The 18,630-nt window shown below is 36.6% G+C and overlaps 1 protein-coding gene across 1 annotated transcript; it reads right to left on the bottom strand.

The window, feature by feature from the left end:
- Window positions 1–12,896: 12,896 nt before the first annotated feature.
- Window positions 12,897–13,835, bottom strand: LOC110288306 (olfactory receptor 7G3-like). The gene has a single exon (XM_021154689.1). It carries the CDS (start codon window positions 13,833–13,835, stop codon window positions 12,897–12,899), a length of 939 nt encoding a protein of 312 aa, XP_021010348.1.
- Between the last annotated feature and the right edge of the window lie 4,795 nt (window positions 13,836–18,630).

Raw genomic sequence — 18,630 nt, 5'->3', positions numbered from 1 at the left:
ACTTTCAGCGATCATAATCAGATAAATAGAAAATTGCACCCCATTAAATCCACACCCTACCCTCAATAAAATTTTTCTTGTCTTTTTTGATACAGATTCCTCTCTGTAAGCCTTACCTTGTCTGTCCTGGGCCTCACTCTGAAGATGAGGTTACCTTCAAGTTCAAAGATACACTTGCTTGGTATATTGGCGAACATCTTTAATCCCAACACTCAGGAGCCAAAGGCAAGTGTATTATTTTCAATATTTAGAACCATATCACTAAAAGAACTAGGTAGACTATCCAAAATATATTAAAATCGTAGTAACAAAATTTAAAATAGCATTAAGCAAGTATCACTGCAGAATATCTCAAAATCTATTGCATAAATGAAGAGAATTTTAGAACACTAAAAATGAAGTTAGAAAGAAATTTTCAAACAATGTATAGCACAGAAGGAGAGGGTTTTGATGGTTGGGAAACAGGAAGGAATATACAGGATAGGCTGCAAGGGATATATGTGAAAAAAACAAATGGAAAAAAATAAAAGAATAACAGGCAGCTAAATAATAATGATAAAATAAGAAAAAACTAAAATTATAAACAAAAATTATATAGAAAATAAACAAATAGAATAAAATGAGCCATAGGAAAACTATAACACATATCAAGACAGAGACATACATGTTAACCCATAAAGGAAACAAATAAAAACACAAACTGTAAGCAATAATATATGTACAAAGTCCCAGTGAAGTCTTAAAAAGCAGCCCTGATAAAACATTATGGAAACTCAAACTTCCATAGATACCATCTACTTCTGGGCACAAAGCTCTTAAATGCAGAGTCAACTCTACTTACAAAATTACCAAACAAAAAAGTTAGTTAATGTCAATTCTGACCCGTCCAGCAGGTCCAGTTATTCAAGGGTCTCAAGGGGACCTTCTCCTAAGAACCAAATGGGGGGAGAGAAAGATGGAAACCAAGTGCAAGAAGGACACAGAAGCAATCTGAGTAGCATCAAGGTCTCTCTGTATTCAGCAAGGCTCAAGGCTGAAATGCACAAGCAAAAGGGGAAGTACTTCTCAGCAGGAGGAATGGGGCAGCAGAAATGCACAAGCAAAGGAGGAAGTACTTCTCAGCAGGAGGGATGGGACACTGGAAATGCACAAGCAAAAGAAGTATTTCTCAGCAGGAGGGATAGGGCAGCAGAAATTATTCTTTTGGCAACTACATGGGGAAGCAGGAACTTGGTGGTACCAGGGTACATCTTGTGGTCAGAACATCTGGCGCTGACTTAGGGCTGGAACATTCTGTGGTTATTCTCAGAATGGTGTGTCGGTGGCCCGTTTTTTACCCCGTTTTCTTCTGGGGGGCGGGAGAGGCCCAATTCAGAGATCAAGACAATAGAATTGTCTTAATAGCTCCCAACATCTCCCCCGTTTTAATATTTTTATAAAGGCATATTGTATAATAAATTTGTAGCCATGTTTTTAACGACCGCCTAAACGTCTGTTTGCTCACTGGGTGATTCTCTAAAACCACGAAGGACACAAGGACAAGTCATATATGAGGCTTGAATTAACGGTTCCAGTCTGTTGGGTATAACCTGGGCTAGCCAAGGGATTTAGGAATGAAGCAAGCTCGTGGGTAGAGGTAGAGGTCTGATTCCCAGTGTGCAATATTAGGGGCCATGTACAGGATTGACTCTCAGGCCCATAGATTTTTACCCAGAGTAACCCTGACTTGCTCCCGTGCCATTTTTCCTGGGGGAAGGACCCTAGGGCACTCAACCTTCATGCAATCAGACATGCCTCTCAGAAACTGTCTAACAGCTTCCAGACTGAAATACATTACACAAAATCTGTGGCAAGATAATAAAACACGGGTTTTCACAAATACCTTAACTTAGTTTTTTTTAAATGAAAATCATAAAGAATAAAAAATATACAGAAACATTAAATGGGTTTATAAAACCAGATAATTTAATTCAAAGTGTTCTAAAGTTAAACAAGATATGCAAAACTAGCAATTGTCATGTGTCAGGAAAAACTCAGTAAATGTTTAAGTGATTAAAAACTGAGATTTTTCTATAAATTCATGTAAATGTATGAGAAAATTATTACTTTCCAGTTAACAAGTGCTCATTCACATAGCAGGTCAGTTGCTGAAGTTGGCAGGTGTGATTTTTCTTTCCTTTGGAAATATAAACAAACTCAGGAGGTGAATACAACCTAAAGTCTTGACTTTAGACTTTGATCATATGAAAGTTTCCAAAAGCCTACATGAAATAATATAATTAAAGTTACAGCTTCCTTAGTGTATAGAAACTCAATAATTCCTGAACCATCAAAGGTCAGATGTCAGTTATATGAATCCAGAAATATAGACCAGAATCATAAACCTTCCTTATGAGAAGTTAATTCAAAATCTGATTTAGTTGATCTTAGAAAAAACACAACAGCAATGGAATTAGCCACAAGAGATGCTGATAAAAGTGAGAGAGCAGACCTGAAACTAACTACAACAGAGATGATACATTTTTGTATTGTTCATGTTTGTGATTTAAAAAAACATTGATATATTGATACCAACATACATATCAACAAGAAATACTGTAAGTTCATGAGACTTCAATTCTAGACAAATAACTACAAGTAACTAAGAAATGCTAAGATCAAAATTAGTAGTCTTCTTCACATAAATTCACACCAATTGGTTATCCAGTACCAAATGGTTATCCCTAAAAATATGAACATTCACACACATAACATTTTAGAGTTTGTAGGTTGTACTTGTATATTTAGGGGTGTGTATATTTGTGTGTGTGTGTGTGTGTGTGTGTGTGTGTGTGTGTACATAAAAAAGTCATATCAATTGAGTTATTATATTACATTTATCAATGAACATTAAATTTTTTAAATAGGATGGGAGAAAAGACCTGACTAGTGATTGGTGAAGGGACTATGTCACAGATCTGACATAATGAAGACGAGATGTAGAGGTGAAAATGATATAAATACAGTACTCATGAATAAAAATCCAAAAAGGAAAAATAAACATTTTTAACAAAAGATTTACATTCTCTCTGTTAGAAGCATTTTGGGTGGTTTTGGGGTATTGTGGATATAGAATCTGTTTAATAAAAACAAGCTTATCTCCTCATTGCTGAGAATATAATATTTACATATGTTCCTGACCTACATTTTGCTGATCTCTGTACACAGCTTCCTCATTTTTTCACTCATTTTGTCTGATTTTTTCTTCAATACTAATTATTTTTAATTTATTGAATTAATAAAAAATAAGGTCTGAAGATATTACTGAGTATTAAGTGTTCATGCTGCTTTGGTAGAAGGCCTTGCATTTAGTTCCCAGCATATGAAGTGATAACTAAGTCCTTTTGTATGTTATTTTATGTGTTCAAATAAAAATGTAGGGTAACACTATCTAGAGATAGCTATATAAATGAGAAACATCTGTTTGAGAACTATTGACATGGTGGTTTTTAGACAAAATTACCAAATAAATGCAATACATACTAGTTTTATCAGTCACATTTTTCAAAGTTAGAATGTCTTCTTTTGTCTATATTTATAACATTTTATAGGAAACATTTTATTACATACAGGGCCCTTCTATACAATGCATGAAAAGTTTTCTCTGCAAGAATCATTTTGAAAATAACATACTCAAATATCTCAGAAATTTGAAAAGACAGTATCCAGAGGATTTAAATGCACTATGAGAACTATGATTCAAATATTAGGCAGGGGTTTTCTTGATACTCCACAGAATATTGATTCACTTCTCAAAGAACCTAGAAATCACTCTCCACACTCTGGCACTTTTCTAGGTGATAGTGCTCCATTTGTTGTTATTTTCTGGATGAAAGAGAAACCAATAATACACTCTCATCAGAGTACTGAACCACAGTAAATCTTTGTCTCTGCTGTCTTTGTATATCCCCTGCCTTTGAAGCAGTGTTTTTCATTCTCCAAGTTTTCTAATGTGAGGGATTCTTTTTCTTACAAGTCATAAAGAGAGCTTCCATATTGTGCTTTAAGAATCATATTTTCGAGTCTGTACAGGTCAGAGTGGGGACCACAGAGGCAGACAGCTTCTGGGACAGGCGGGAGCCACAGAGCCGCTGAGGCAGCACCCTTTTGGGGCCGCAGACATCCGGCACCCTCCCAGCCAGAGGACAGTGACCTGCCCTGCAGAGAGCGCCATCTAGGCTCCGGGACTCCGCCGAACTTAGTCTACAGGTTAGAGTGAGGACCACAGAGGCAGACAGCTTCTGGGACAGGTGGGAGCCACAGAGCCGCTGAGGCAGCACCCTTTTGGGGCTGCAGACTTCCGGCACCCTCCCAGCCAGAGGACAGTGACCTGCCCTGCAGGGAGCGCCATCTTGGCTCCAGGACTCCACCGAGCTTAGTCTGTACAGGTCAGAGTGAGGACCACAGAGGCAGACAGCTTCTGGGACAGGCGGGAGCCACAGAGCCGCTGAGGCAGCACCCTTTTGGGGCCGCAGACATCCGACACCCTCCCAGCCAGAGGACAGTGACCTGCCCTGCAGGGAGCACCATCTTGGCTCCGGGAATCCGCCGAACTTAGTCTGTACAGGTAAGACTGAGGACCACAGAGGCAGACAGCTTCTGGGACAGGCGGGAGCCACAGAGCCGCTGAGGCAGCACCCTTTTGGGGCCACAGACATACGGCACCCTCATAGCTGGAAGACAGTGGTCTGCCCTGCACAGGAGCCCTCTGCCTCAGGAGCAGGGAGCACATCTTGGATCCAGGACTCCACTGAACTTAGGAACTTAGTCTGCACAGCTGAGAGTGTGTACCACAGAAGCCTACAGCGTCTGCGACCTGCCAAAGCAACACAGCATCTGGGAAAGGTCCTGTTTTCCGCCTTCTTTTTTGGCCAGGAGGAGGTCCAAACCCCAGATATCTGTACACCTTCCCTTTAAGAGGAAAGCTTGTCAGCAGGGAGTGCTCTAACCACTGAAACTCAGAGGAGAGAGCCTGTCTCCCAGGTCTGCTGACAGAGGATACTCAGAATCACCAGAAGAACAACCTCTGAACAGAGACAACTATAACAACTCCAGAGATTACCAGATGGCGAGAGGTAAAGGTAAGAATCTTACTAACAGAAACCAAGACCACTCACCATCATCAGGACCCAGCACTCCCACTTCGCCCAGTCCAGGGCACCCCAACACACCTGAAAAACTAGACCTGGATTTAAAAGCATATCTCATGATGATGGTAGAGGACATCAAGAAGGACTTTAAAGAACTACAGGAGAACATGGCTAAAGAGTTACAAGTCCTTAAAGAAAAACAGGAAAACACAACCAAACTGGTAGAAGTCCTTAAAGAGAAACAGGAAAACACATCCAATCAGATGATGGAAATGAACAAAACCATACTAGACCTAAAAAGGGAAGTAGACACAATAAAGAAAACCCAAAATGAGGCAACACTGGAGAAAGAAACCCTAGGAAAGAAATCTGGAACCATAGATGCGAGCATCAGCAACAGAATACAAGAGATGGAAGAGAGAATCTCAGGTGCAGAAGATTCCATAGAGAACATGGGCACAACAATCAAGGAAAATGGAAAATGCAAAAAGATCCTAACTCAAAACATCCAGGAAATACAGGACACAATGAGAAGACCAAACCTACGGATAATAGGAGTGGATGAGAATGAAGATTTTCAACTCAAAGGACCAGCAAACATCTTCAACAAAATTATAAAAGAAAACTTCCCAAATCTAAAGAAAGAGATGCCCATGAACATACAAGAAGCCTACAGAACTCCAAATAGGCTGGACCAGAAAAGAAATACCTCCCGACACATAATAATCAGAACAACAAATGCACTAAATAAAGATAGAATACTAAAAGCAGTAAGAGAAAAAGGCCAAGTAACATATAAAGGCAAGCCTATCAGAATTACACCAGATTTTTCACCAGAGACTATGAAAGCCAGAAGATCCTGGATAGATGTTATACAGACACTAAAAGAACACAAATTCCAGCCCAGGCTACTATACCCAGCCAAACTCTCAATTAACATAGATGGAGAAACCAAAGTATTCCACGACAAAACCAAATTCACACATTATCTCTCCACGAATCCAGCCCTTCAAAGGATAATAACAGAAAAAAACCAATACAAGGACAGGAACCACGCCCTAGAAACAACAAGAAGGTAATCCCTCAACAAACCGAAAAGAAGACAGCCACAAGAACAGAATGCCAACTTTAACAACAAAAATAACAGGAAACAACAATTACTTTTCCTTAATATCTCTTAATATCAATGGACTCAACTCCCCGATAAAAAGACATAGACTAACAAACTGGCTACACAAACAAGACCCAACATTTTGCTGCTTACAAGAAACTCATCTCAGAGAAAAAGATAGACACTACCTCAGAATGAAAGGCTGGAAAACAATTTTCCAAGCAAATGGTCTGAAGAAACAAGCTGGAGTAGCCATTCTAATATCAGATAAGATTGACTTCCAACCCAAAGTCATCAAAAAAGACAGGGAGGGGCACTTCATACTCATCAAAGGTAAAATCCTCCAAGAGGAACTATCAATCCTGAATATCTATGCTCCAAATACAAAGGCAGCCTCATTCATTAAAGAAACTTTAGTAAATCTCAAAGCACACATTGCACCTCATAAAATAATAGTGGGAGACTTCAACACACCACTTTCACCAATGGACAGATCATGGAAACAGAAACTAAACAGGGACACAGTGAAACTAACAGAAGTTATGGATCAAATGGATCTGGCAGATATCTACAGAACATTTTACCCTAAAACAAAAGGATACACCTTCTTCTCAGCACCTCATGGTACCTTCTCCAAAACTGACCACGTAATTGGGCACAAAACAGGACTCAACAGATACAAAAACATTGAAATTGTCCCATGCATCCTATCAGATCACCATGGACTAAAGCTGATCTTCAATAACAAAATAAATAATAGAAAGCCAACCTTCACGTGGAAACTGAACAACACTCTTCTCAATGATACCTTGGTCAAGGAAGGAATAAAGAAAGAAATTAAGGACTTTTTAGAGTTCAATGAAAATGAAGCCACAACATACCCAAAGTTATGGGACGCAATGAAAGCATTTCTAAGAGGAAAACTCATAGCTCTGAGTGCCTCCAAAAGGAAACTAGAAAGAGCACACATTAGCAGCTTGACAACACACCTAAAAGCACTAGAACAAAAGGAAGCAAATTCACCCAAGAGGAGTAGAAGGCAGGAAATAATCAAACTCAGGGGTGAAATCAACCAAGTGGAAACAAGAAAAACTATTCAAAGAATCTACCAATCAAGGAGCTGGTTCTTTGAGAAAATCAACAAGATAGATAAACCCTTAGCCAGACTCACTAGAGGGCACAGGGAAAGCATCCTAATTAACAAAATCAGAAATGAAAAAGGTGACATAACAACAGATCCTGAAGACATCCAAAACACCATCAGATCCTTCTACCAAAGGCTATACTCAACAAAACTGGAGAACCTGGATGAAATGGAGAAGTTCCTAGACAGATACCAGGTACCAAAGTTGAATCAAGATCAGGTTAATGATCTAAACAGCCCTATATCCCCCAAAGAAATACAAGCAGTCATTAATAGTCTCCCAACTAAAAAAAGCCCAGGACCAGATGGGTTTACTGCAGAGTTCTATCAGACCTTCAAAGAAGATCTAATCCCAGTTCTTCACAAACTATTCCACAAAATAGAAACAGAAGGTACTCTACCCAACTCATTCTATGAAGCCACAATTACTCTGATACCTAAACCACAAAAAGACCCAACAAAGATAGAAAACTTCAGACCAATATCCCTTATGAATATTGATGCAAAAATCCTCAATAAAATTCTTGCTAACCGAATCCAAGAACACATCAAAACAATCATCCATCCTGACCAAGTAGGTTTCATCCCAGGGATGCAGGGATGGTTCAATATACGGAAATCCATCAACGTAATCCAGTATATAAACAAACTCAAAGACAAAAACCACATGGTCATCTCGTTAGATGCGGAAAAAGCATTTGACAAGATCCAACACCCATTCATGATAAAAAGTCTTGGAAAGATCAGGAATTCAAGGCCCATACCTAAACATGATAAAAGCAATCTACAGCAAACCAGTAGCCAACATCAAAGTAAATGGTGAGAAGCTTGAAGCAATCCCTCTAAAATCAGGGACTAGACAAGGCTGTCCACTTTCTCCATACCTATTCAACATTGTACTTGAAGTCCTAGCCAGAGCAATTCGACAACAAAAGGAGATCAAAGGGATACAAATTGGAAAAGATGAAGTCAAAATATCACTTTTTGCAGATGATATGATAGTATATATAAGTGACCCTAAAAATTCCACCAGAGAACTCCTAAGCCTGATAAACAGCTTCGGTGAAGTAGCTGGATATAAAATTAACTCAAACAAATCAATGGCCTTTCTCTACACAAAGAATAAACAGGCTGAGAAAGAAATTAGGGAAACAACACCCTTCTCAATAGTCACAAATAATATAAAATATCTTGGCGTGACTCTAACTAAGGAAGTGAAAGATCTGTATAATAAAAACTTCAAGTCTCTGAAGAAAGAAATTATAGAAGATCTCAGAAGATGGAAAGATCTCCCATGCTCATGGATTGGCAGGATCAACATTGTAAAAATGGCTATCTTGCCAAAAGCAATCTACAGATTCAATGCAATCCCCATCAAAATTCCAACTCAATTCTTCAACGAATTAGAAAGTGCAATCTGCAAATTCATCTGGAATAACAAAAAACCTAGGATAGCAAAAACTCTTCTCAAGGATAAAAGAACCTCTGGTGGAATCACCATGCCGGACCTAAAGCTCTACTACAGAGCAATTGTGATAAAAACTGCATGGTACTGGTATAGTGACAGACAAATAGACCAATGGAATAGAATTGAAGACCCAGAAATGAACCCACACACCTACGGTCACTTGATCTTCGACAAGGGAGCTAAAAACATCCAGTGGAAGAAAGACAGCATTTTCAACAAATGGTGCTGGCACAACTGGTTCTTAACATGTAGAAGAATGCGAATCGATCCATTCCTATCTCCTTGTACTAAGGTCAAGTCTAAGTGGATCAAGGAACTTCACATAAAACCAGAGACACTGAAACTTATAGAGGAGAAAGTGGGGAAAAGCCTTGAAGATATGGGCACAGGGGAAAAATTCCTGAATAGAACAGTAATGGCTTGTGCTGTAAGATCGAGAATTGACAAGTGGGACCTCATGAAACTACAAAGCTTCTGAAAGGCTAAAGACACCATCAATAAGACAAAAAAACCACCAACAGATTGGGAAAGGATCTTCTATCTAAATCAGATAAGGGACTAATATCCAATATATATAAAGAACTCAAGAAGGTGGACTCCAGAAAGTCAAATACCCCCATTAAAAATGGGGATCAGAACTGAACAAAGAATTCTCACCTGAGGAATACCGAATGGCAGAGAAACACCTGAAAAAATGTTCAACATCCTTAATCATCAGGGAAATGCAAATCAAAACAACCCTGAGATTCCACCTCACACCAGTCAGAATGGCTAAGATCAAAAATTCAGGTGACAGCAGTTGCTGGCGAGGATGTGGAGAAAGAGGAACACTCCTCCATTGTTGGTGGGATTGCAAGCTTGTACAACCACTCTGGAAATCAGTCTGGCGGTTCCTCAGAAAATTGGACATAGTACTACCGGAGGATCCAGCAATACCTCTCCTGGGCATATATCCAGAAGACGTCCCAACTGGTAAAAAGTACACATGTTCCACTATGTTCATAGCAGCCCTATTTATAATAGCCAGAAGCTGGAAAGAACCCAGATGTCCCTCAACAGAGGAATGGATACAGAAATTATGGTACATTTACACAATGGAGTACTACTCAGCTATTAAAAAGAATGAATTTATGAAATTCCTAGCCAAATGGATGGACCTGGAGGGCATCATCTTGAGTGAAGTAACACAATCACAAAAGAACTCACACAATATGTATTCACTGATAAGTGGATATTAGCCCAAAACTTAGGATACCCAAGATTTAAGATACAATTTGCTAAACGCATGAAACTCAAGAAGAATGAAGACCAAAGTGTGGACACTGTGCACCTTCTCAGAATTGGGAACAAAACACCCAGGGAAGGAGTTACAGAGACAAAGTTCGTAGCGGTGATGAAAGGATGGACCATTTAGAGTCTGCCGTATCCAGGGATCCATCCCATAATCAACTTCTAAACGCTGACACCATTGCATACACTAGTAAGATTTTGCTGAAAGGACCCAAATATAGCTGTCTCTTGTGAGACGATGCTGGGGCCTAGCAAACACAGGAGTGGATGTTCACAGTCAGCTATTGGATGTATCACAGGGCTCCCAATGGAGAAGCTAGAGAAAGTACCCAAGGAGCTAAAGGGATCTGCAACCCTATTGTTGGAACAACATGATGTACTAACCAGAACCCCGGAGCTCTTGTCTCTAGCTGCATATGTATCGAAAGATGGCCTAGTCGGCCATCAATGGAAAGAGAGGCCCATTGGACTTGCAAACTTTATATGCCCCAATATAGGGGAATGCCAGGGCCAAAAGAATGGGAATGGGTGGGTAGGGAAGTGGGGGGCGCTATGGGGGACTTTTGGGATAGCATTGGAAACGTAATTGAGGAAAATATGTAATAAAAATATTAAAAATCAAAAAAAAAAGAATCATATTTTCAAATCTCTCCTATCATCCAATTGTAACAGTATCACAGAGAATAAACTTGATGATTTCTTAAAGGTTTTATTTCTAAGTTCTGCATGTCAAAGAAGTACAATTTAAAATTACCAGGTATAGTATTTATTTGAGGAACACTGTCCATTAATTTCCTCAGAGTAGGATTATATTTACAATATTTTTGAGTTTATTAATTATTTCCTAGGTAATTGACACAAATAATTGCAAAATAAGCAAAATGATAGGGATTCAAACTGTATGTAATTTAGTCACAATACGATGTATTTATTTTTGTCTTATTTAATAAACTCATATTTGATGACCTTATAGTGATTTCTTAGTTAGGCAGCCACCTGTAAAATTGTGACTCAATTCTCTAACCCATTCTATAACATATAGTACATTCAACAAAGTGGGTACTCAAATTTACTTATAGAAATCCTTACAGATAGAAATGCCAATATATCTCAGACAGTTAATGCACATTCCAACATGCCTAAGGAGATGAATTCTGTTTCTGTAATCTGCATAGGGAAAAAGGAGAATTAATTCTTTAAGTCATATCTGACCTCATCATGTGCCCTATAGAATGTGTGCACATCCTCACAATAAATAAATACAACAACAATAAAATATATTTAAAAGAAAATATTATGACCCAGAGAGATTGTTGACTGGTTAAGAGCACTGACTGCTCTTCCAGAGGTCACAACCATCTGTCACGAGATCAGATGTCCTCTTTAGGTCAGTCTGAAGGCAGCTACACTGTACTCATATAAGTAAAAGAATACGTAAATGAAAATTGCATATAGCAGTTTGTAAAGGGAGTGGTTTTATTTTGTGTGTGTGTGTGTGTGTGTGTGTGTGTTTCTAGTTTGTTTGACATAGATATAACAACTCAAAAAAGCAGCATCCCTGCTCAAAAGAAAATAAGTGACTAATATTTACTTTTATGATTATGGAAGAAAAGAACCTAGCTCTTCAATTTTATTAGTATTATTAGTATTATATAGCTTTCAACTGATCGAAATTGCTTACCATAAGTAAATACTTAATAGAAATTGCTCTTAGGAAAAACAGAAGTAGTAATCATACTTTTGTCCCCTGAAGAATGTCAGTAAACCATTGGGTTTCTTGCATGTATTTTCTATTTTTAAATGCATTTTTTAATTTTTATTAACAGTATTTAAGGAACAAAACATTAGTACAGCATTTTCAAATGGTGCATTGAAAATAGTGTCTTTTGTCTTTATTTGTTCATCCCCTCTGATACTTCCAATTGTTTTCCTCGTTAACACCCTATTGTGTCTGTTTTCTCTCCCCATTTTTACTTATCACATATTTTGATATTTTCTTGACTGGCATAAATGTAATTTTAAGTGCCTAACCATTTCTTGAAGTGAAGTGGTTTTTCAATATGATCGTATTTAAAATATGAAACTCAGGATGTAAATACACTTCACATATCTTGGAGTGCAGAAAACTGAACGATTCTCAAAGGGCCATCTCCAGCTTCACAGGAATAAAAAGTTAATGGGACAGGACATGGAGTAGACCTGGTGCAAATGTTTTCTACTAACTTTCTAACTACCAACAAGGTCTACAGAAAACTAGAAGAATGCAGCTATTGCCAATTGTTACTCAGTTTGTTGTGTGTTTTTCAGGGATGCAGCAAATTGTGAGCAATCTCTGCTCTTCCATATAATACCTCACCCATTCTCTTGATAGGACACACAATAGACATTTACAAAATACTTCAGTTACAAAATTTGGGAACCTTAAGCATATGTGCATATGTATAGGCACATCTAAATACATATGTATATATTATATTCATTATATCTACTCCACAAATTAAGTATTGCATCATACATTACTGAAGAACAATGCAGAAACTAATTTAATATTCACTTCATAGAAAAGTAAACAGGATAGTTTAAAATGTCAAAAGATAGTTATCTAAACTATGCCACAGATATAATTTATATTCAAGTGGTCCAAACCATAGTTCTCATGATCCACCATTTGATGTATGGTTTCATGCCCCAAAACTCATTAGTGTTGCATTTTGGATTTCTTAATATTAATACTTCAGCACATCAGGTGACGCATCAAAGGGAAGTTGTTATTCTAGACATGAGTTTCTTGAAAGCGCTGACCATGTCTTTATTCCTCAAGCTGTATATAAAAGGATTCATCATGGGAGTGACCACTGTGTACATCACAGAGGCTATTGCACTCTTTCTGGAGCTATGAGTGCCAGCAGAACTTAAATAAACACCAAAACCTGTCCCATAGAACAAAATAACCACTACTAAATGTGATACACATGTGGAGAATACTTTGTATTTTCCTGCAGCTGATGGAATTTTCAAAACAGATGAGATAATTTTAGTATAAGAGTAAATTATACCAGACAGTGGAAGAACACCAAACAGGCTTGTAACCAAATACACCAGAATATTATTGATGAGAATATTGGAACATGCAAGCTTGAGAATATGAGCCAGTTCACAAAAAAAGTGAGGAATTTCCACTTTTGTGCAGAATGACAGACGCAGTGCCATCAAAGTGTGGAGCAGAGCATCTAGGATACTTAGCAAGAAGGACAACAAAACCATCACCCCACAGAGTTTGGGATTCATGATGGCAGTGTACCTCAGTGGATGACAGATAGCCACAAACCTGTCATAGGCCATCATTACCAGAATTTCATTTTCCAATCCTGCAAAAGCTAGAACAAAGCAGATTTGAGTGAGGCAGCCTGTATAACTGATCGAGTTGACTTGAGCCTGTATGTTCACCAGCATTTTGGGGATGGTGGTGGTAGTGAAACATATGTCAATGAAAGAGAGGTTGGAAATGAAGAAGTACATTGGGCTATGGAGATTCGAATCAAAAATTGTGGCCAGTATTATGAGAAGGTTTCCAAATAGTGTGATCAGATATATGGTCAGGAAGACTCCAAATAAGACAGGCTGTAGTTCTTGGTTATCTGATAATCCCATTAGATGAAATTCTGTAGATTCTGAAACGTTTCCTCGCTTCATGATGTTGATGATGCTAAGAAAGTACATTAGGGGAATAGTGTAAACAGAGCTTTCTTTATTTTCTATGCTATAGTGAACATTTCATTTTTTTTTTTCATGGTACTTTTTCTTCCACCTCCTTTCATTACTTGCTATTTTTCAATATTTACTAATTTTTCATTGTTTTTCTATGTTTCTAATTTTCAAATCGGTACAGAATAATTCTACTTATGTTTGAGTAAGAGTATTGTATATGCTACATATTTATTGACTAATTGTTATATGGTAACAATATTTGTACCGATTAAATTTAATAATGAGAAATTAGCTTAAACAATACATAATACATTTACTGTTCTGTTTGACAAATATTAAAATGGAACTACTATTAAATATATAGATTAATTTTCAATTTTAAGAGATTATCCCTTGCTATAGACCTTGGCTTGCCTAGAAGTCATTTAAAGACATATAGATATCAACTAGCATTTTCCTCTGTAGTGCTGAGATTAAAGGTGTGTATCACCATACTCTGTTCTAATGGATTTTTTTAGATGCTGTCTTGCCTTGTAGTCAACCTCTGTGTATCCTATGCATACATTTAGATCTGGAATGATATATTTCTAGCTGACCTTAAAGTCTTGTTGCTTCTGTTTTGCTCTTTTTAGGACACTAGGATTGAGATTATATGCCATCTCAGATAGCCTGGAAACTCATTCTGACACATATTAACTATGGTTATTTGGAGATAGAAAATGTTTCAATACAATGAATCATAATATAGAGGTCAAATCATTGTGTTTATCAAAACAGATAACTCAGATATTAAAATATCTGCCACTTATACATACCATTCCTTTGTTTAAAAGCCTTCAAAATGCTCTTTTTTTAACGTGTTAGAAACTGCACAACTTCATTTTTTATACAGAATCTCAGTATATTATTTTGGCCAAGATCCTACTTATTGTATATTCTATGGTGAAATCAATTCTGTATCAATCACCCACTTGGGGGATTTTCAAACACACATCCACTCTCATAAATGAATCTTTGTAAATATGTTTGCCAATTTCACTTTCTACATGAACAATTTCAAGTATGGGTACTTATGTACAGCAAAACTGAAAGGATACATGGTCATATCTTTCATTGTGGTTTCAAGCAAACGATATTAGACAAGTGGGATTGAAGAGGGAGGTCAGTGATTAGCAGGACTTGCTGCTACTCCTGAGCACTTGAGTATTGTTCCCTTAGTCCATTTTTGTAGATCCAGCTCCAAGGTATTTTAAAGGTTGTGTGACATTTAAGACCATTTTAAGAGTTATAGCAATTTTAGAGGGTGTAATACAATCTTTGGATCAAATGCCACATGTCTCCTTTTTTTTCAGAGTAATGATTTCAGTGCAGCATGGTCATTTTTAGTGTATTTTCTAAGACCACACTTAAGCTAAAACTGTAGTATAGTTCCAAAGATGATACAACCAGAACATATGAACTACTTACTCTTTTTCTACTTACTGAATTTCATTGATCTGTTGTTAAGAAATTGATCAGATGGAAGCTCAATGTTCAGGCAAATATCCTTGAATAAATGCAAGCTATCTGTTTTAATTGTTTCTTGATCACAGAGTAAAAATTAGCATTATGAGAATAATTAGTACAGAATTATTCAAAGTATTTACAATTTCTTATAATTAATATATGCCCATAAGTTAATAATGATGAAAGATTAATGTGTCCTATAATTTTTTTTTTGTTTTTTGTTTTTTGTTTTTTGAGACCGGGTTTTTCTGAGTAGCCCTAGCTGTCTTGGAACTCACTCTGTAGACCAGGCTGGCCTCAAACTCAGAAATCTGTCTGCCTCTGCCACCCAAGTGCTGGGATTAAATAAGGCATGCGCCACCACGCCAGGTTGTGTCCTATAGATTTTATAGGTGCAGCTATTTCACTGGAGTATTTACATCCTTGCATTCTGCAATTCTGAGGAAATAAAGAAGAGATCTCCCTTTATTTACATATACATTATTCATTAATAAGTTATAATTTAAATAAATATATATCTTTCAATTGACTCATTTTACTCCTTTTCTCATGAATAAGGAAGTACTATTTTATCTGTTTTTATCCATGGATTTTAGTATTATTACTCATAATAATGATAAATTAGTAAGATTGTACACTGTATATAAAAAATTAATTCACTTACTTTGTGTATTCACTGAGAATTCCAGTGTGGATATGTTCAAATCTGGTTCTAAGATTATCCCAGATCTAAGTATAGAATATCTTTATAACTAAGAAATTTATTTTACACAAGAAAGAATTGGTATAAAACAAATTAGCTCCAGTTTGAAACTGTGATTAGGTACCCATCATAGCTGCTATAGTGAGAATTCATAAACAAATATAAAAAATATCAGTAATCCATATGGAGATAAAAGAAACAGAGTAATTAAGAAAATTATGGATACACATCTAATTGTGTATCTGATGTATTTGTCAATCAGTGGCTTTGTCAATAAATTGCTGCAATATTGGATTCCACGTGATATCCCACAAGTTTTCCTTGAGTTGAAATCTCCCAAGCCATGAGATAGAGTATGACATTCTATTGAATAGAAATTACATTGTTAATAGTCAACTCATTGGTAAATAATTTGGAGATATATCCCATTTTTTGTAAGATAGTCATAGTTTTGTGGGAAAAGAGGGAAAATGTACATAAAAATAACCTCTTGAACAGGAATATTGAAAGGGATGTTTAGTGAAGTTTAGGGAGTAGTTAGAAGGTAGAATGTGAGTGGATATACTAGAGATAACTTTTATGCATGTATAGATTCACCAATAATTGAAAACATAACTTTAAAAAATGAAGTTTTTTATGTAATAAAATACATGGCATACTAACATTCTTTACAATAATAAGTTCTTTTTCATAAACTGGGTAAGGGCTTTCTATAAGAATGTCTTAATACCATATTACAATAGCCTAGAAATATTTCATGTCATGTTTGAGTAGCATTTTCAATCCTTTAGCTTTGTATTTGTAAACTGAGCATCTGACCAGATGCAAAATTTTCCAAGAGAAAGATAACAGAAACTCATCACCAGTTTCAACATAATATTTTGAATTGGTCACTAATGGACCAATCTGGGCTGGTGACATGGCTCAGTGGTTAAGAACACTGACTGCTCTTCTAAAGGTCCTTATTTCAAATCCCACCAACCACATGATGACTCAATACCATCTGTCATGAGATCTGATGCCCTCTTGTGGTGTGTCTGAAGACAGCTACAGGGTACTTTGTACTTACATATGACAAAAATTAAATTTTTGGGCCCAGAGTTGGAGCCAGCAGAGGTCCTGAATTCAATTCCCAGCAACCACATGATGGCTCACAAGCATCTGTACAGCTACAGTGTACACATATACATAAAATAAATACATAAATCTTTTTAAACAAAACAAGCCAGTAATGAATCCCACGCTGTCATAAATGTGTGATGTAAGAATGTTGCTGGACCTCTGAAAACATTCAATTGAACAGTTATATGCTTTTCAACTTCCATGTATGCAACAATTTTTTTGTTAAAAGTTTCAAGTATGTTGTATAAAAGAGAAAGAAATAGATGAAACTCAGTAGGGAGAGATCAGAGAAAGGAGATTCTCTATGAATTTTCTATACACTTCCTTGTAACTATGACCAAGTCTTGGTATTTGCAGATAAAAAACAAACCACCTAGCAATATGAAAGAGGAATGAAAGGGAGGAGGTGCCTCAGAATTATTGTCTCACAGCTGAAGAAATCAGAGCTATTCTGAGGTCCCACTTTAATTCTGTATGTAATACAGTGTGATACAGAAGAAAAAAAGACTTGATAACACCAATGTGAGAAAAGGTATAAAATTATGCTACATCAAGATAAGGATAAAATATGATTTTACATCATTGAATTAAATACTATTTTATTTTTGTTAACATTCATACTATTTACTAATAACAAATTAATATATCTAAATTAGATCAACATAATATATAATATCAAACTTACCTAACTTCAAAAGAGAATATAACTCATACAATTATAGCAATTTCATTGTAGAAAAAAATCTACACACAAATAAACACACACAAGTGTGTATGTGTGTGTGTGTGTGTGTGTGTTTTACTGTATTGTTTCATGGAAATTGAAATTCTACATTATTCTGATTTTGAAATAATCAGTAAAATTTCATCAGATTTTGTTGAAACACCATATATTTTACACCATTATTTGTATACATAGTATTTATGTTAGAATATATGCAAACATAGCTATGACTGAAAATTAATAACTGTTCCTTTAAAACATTTACTTATTTTTATTTGGAATAAATGTATTTTATGTGCAACACTTTGGTGCCTGGTGCCTGTAGAGGGCATCAGATCACCAGGAAGTAATGATTAGAGTGCTATGAGCTGTGCTCTGGGTGTTGGTCATTGAATCTGGGTCGTTTGGAAGTTCAGCAAATACTTCATCTCTTTAGCCCAAACAACTTTTAAAATAATAATAATAATAATAATAATAATAATAATAATAATACTGTTTTCAAGCACCACTGAAAGTAAAGTGGGTGGCAAGGAAAGGCTTCAAATCATTGGCTGGCATGTTCAAGCTCAAGAGCAAGCACTGTATTCTATTTCTAGCACACTGCCAGGAGCCATCAAAGAGATGCTAAAATCTAACAGGTGATCTTCCTGAGATAGTTCCACCATGGACTATTAAAGTTAATGACAGAATTGCTTTAGGAAAGGATGAGGAGAATTTCATTTTAG

The sequence above is a fragment of the Mus caroli genome, unplaced genomic scaffold (genome assembly GCF_978045245.1).
Source record: "Mus caroli unplaced genomic scaffold, Mus_caroli_1 scaffold_11, whole genome shotgun sequence".
Classification (NCBI taxonomy): Eukaryota; Metazoa; Chordata; class Mammalia; order Rodentia; family Muridae; genus Mus; species Mus caroli.
The sequence above is the reverse complement of the archived record's forward strand: the minus strand, read 5'-3'. Positions and strand labels throughout refer to the sequence as shown.

Coding starts and splice junctions, on each gene's coding strand:
- LOC110288306 (XM_021154689.1), bottom strand. CDS start 13,835: ATGAAGCGAGGAAACGTTTCAGAATCTACAGAATTTCATCTAATGGGA.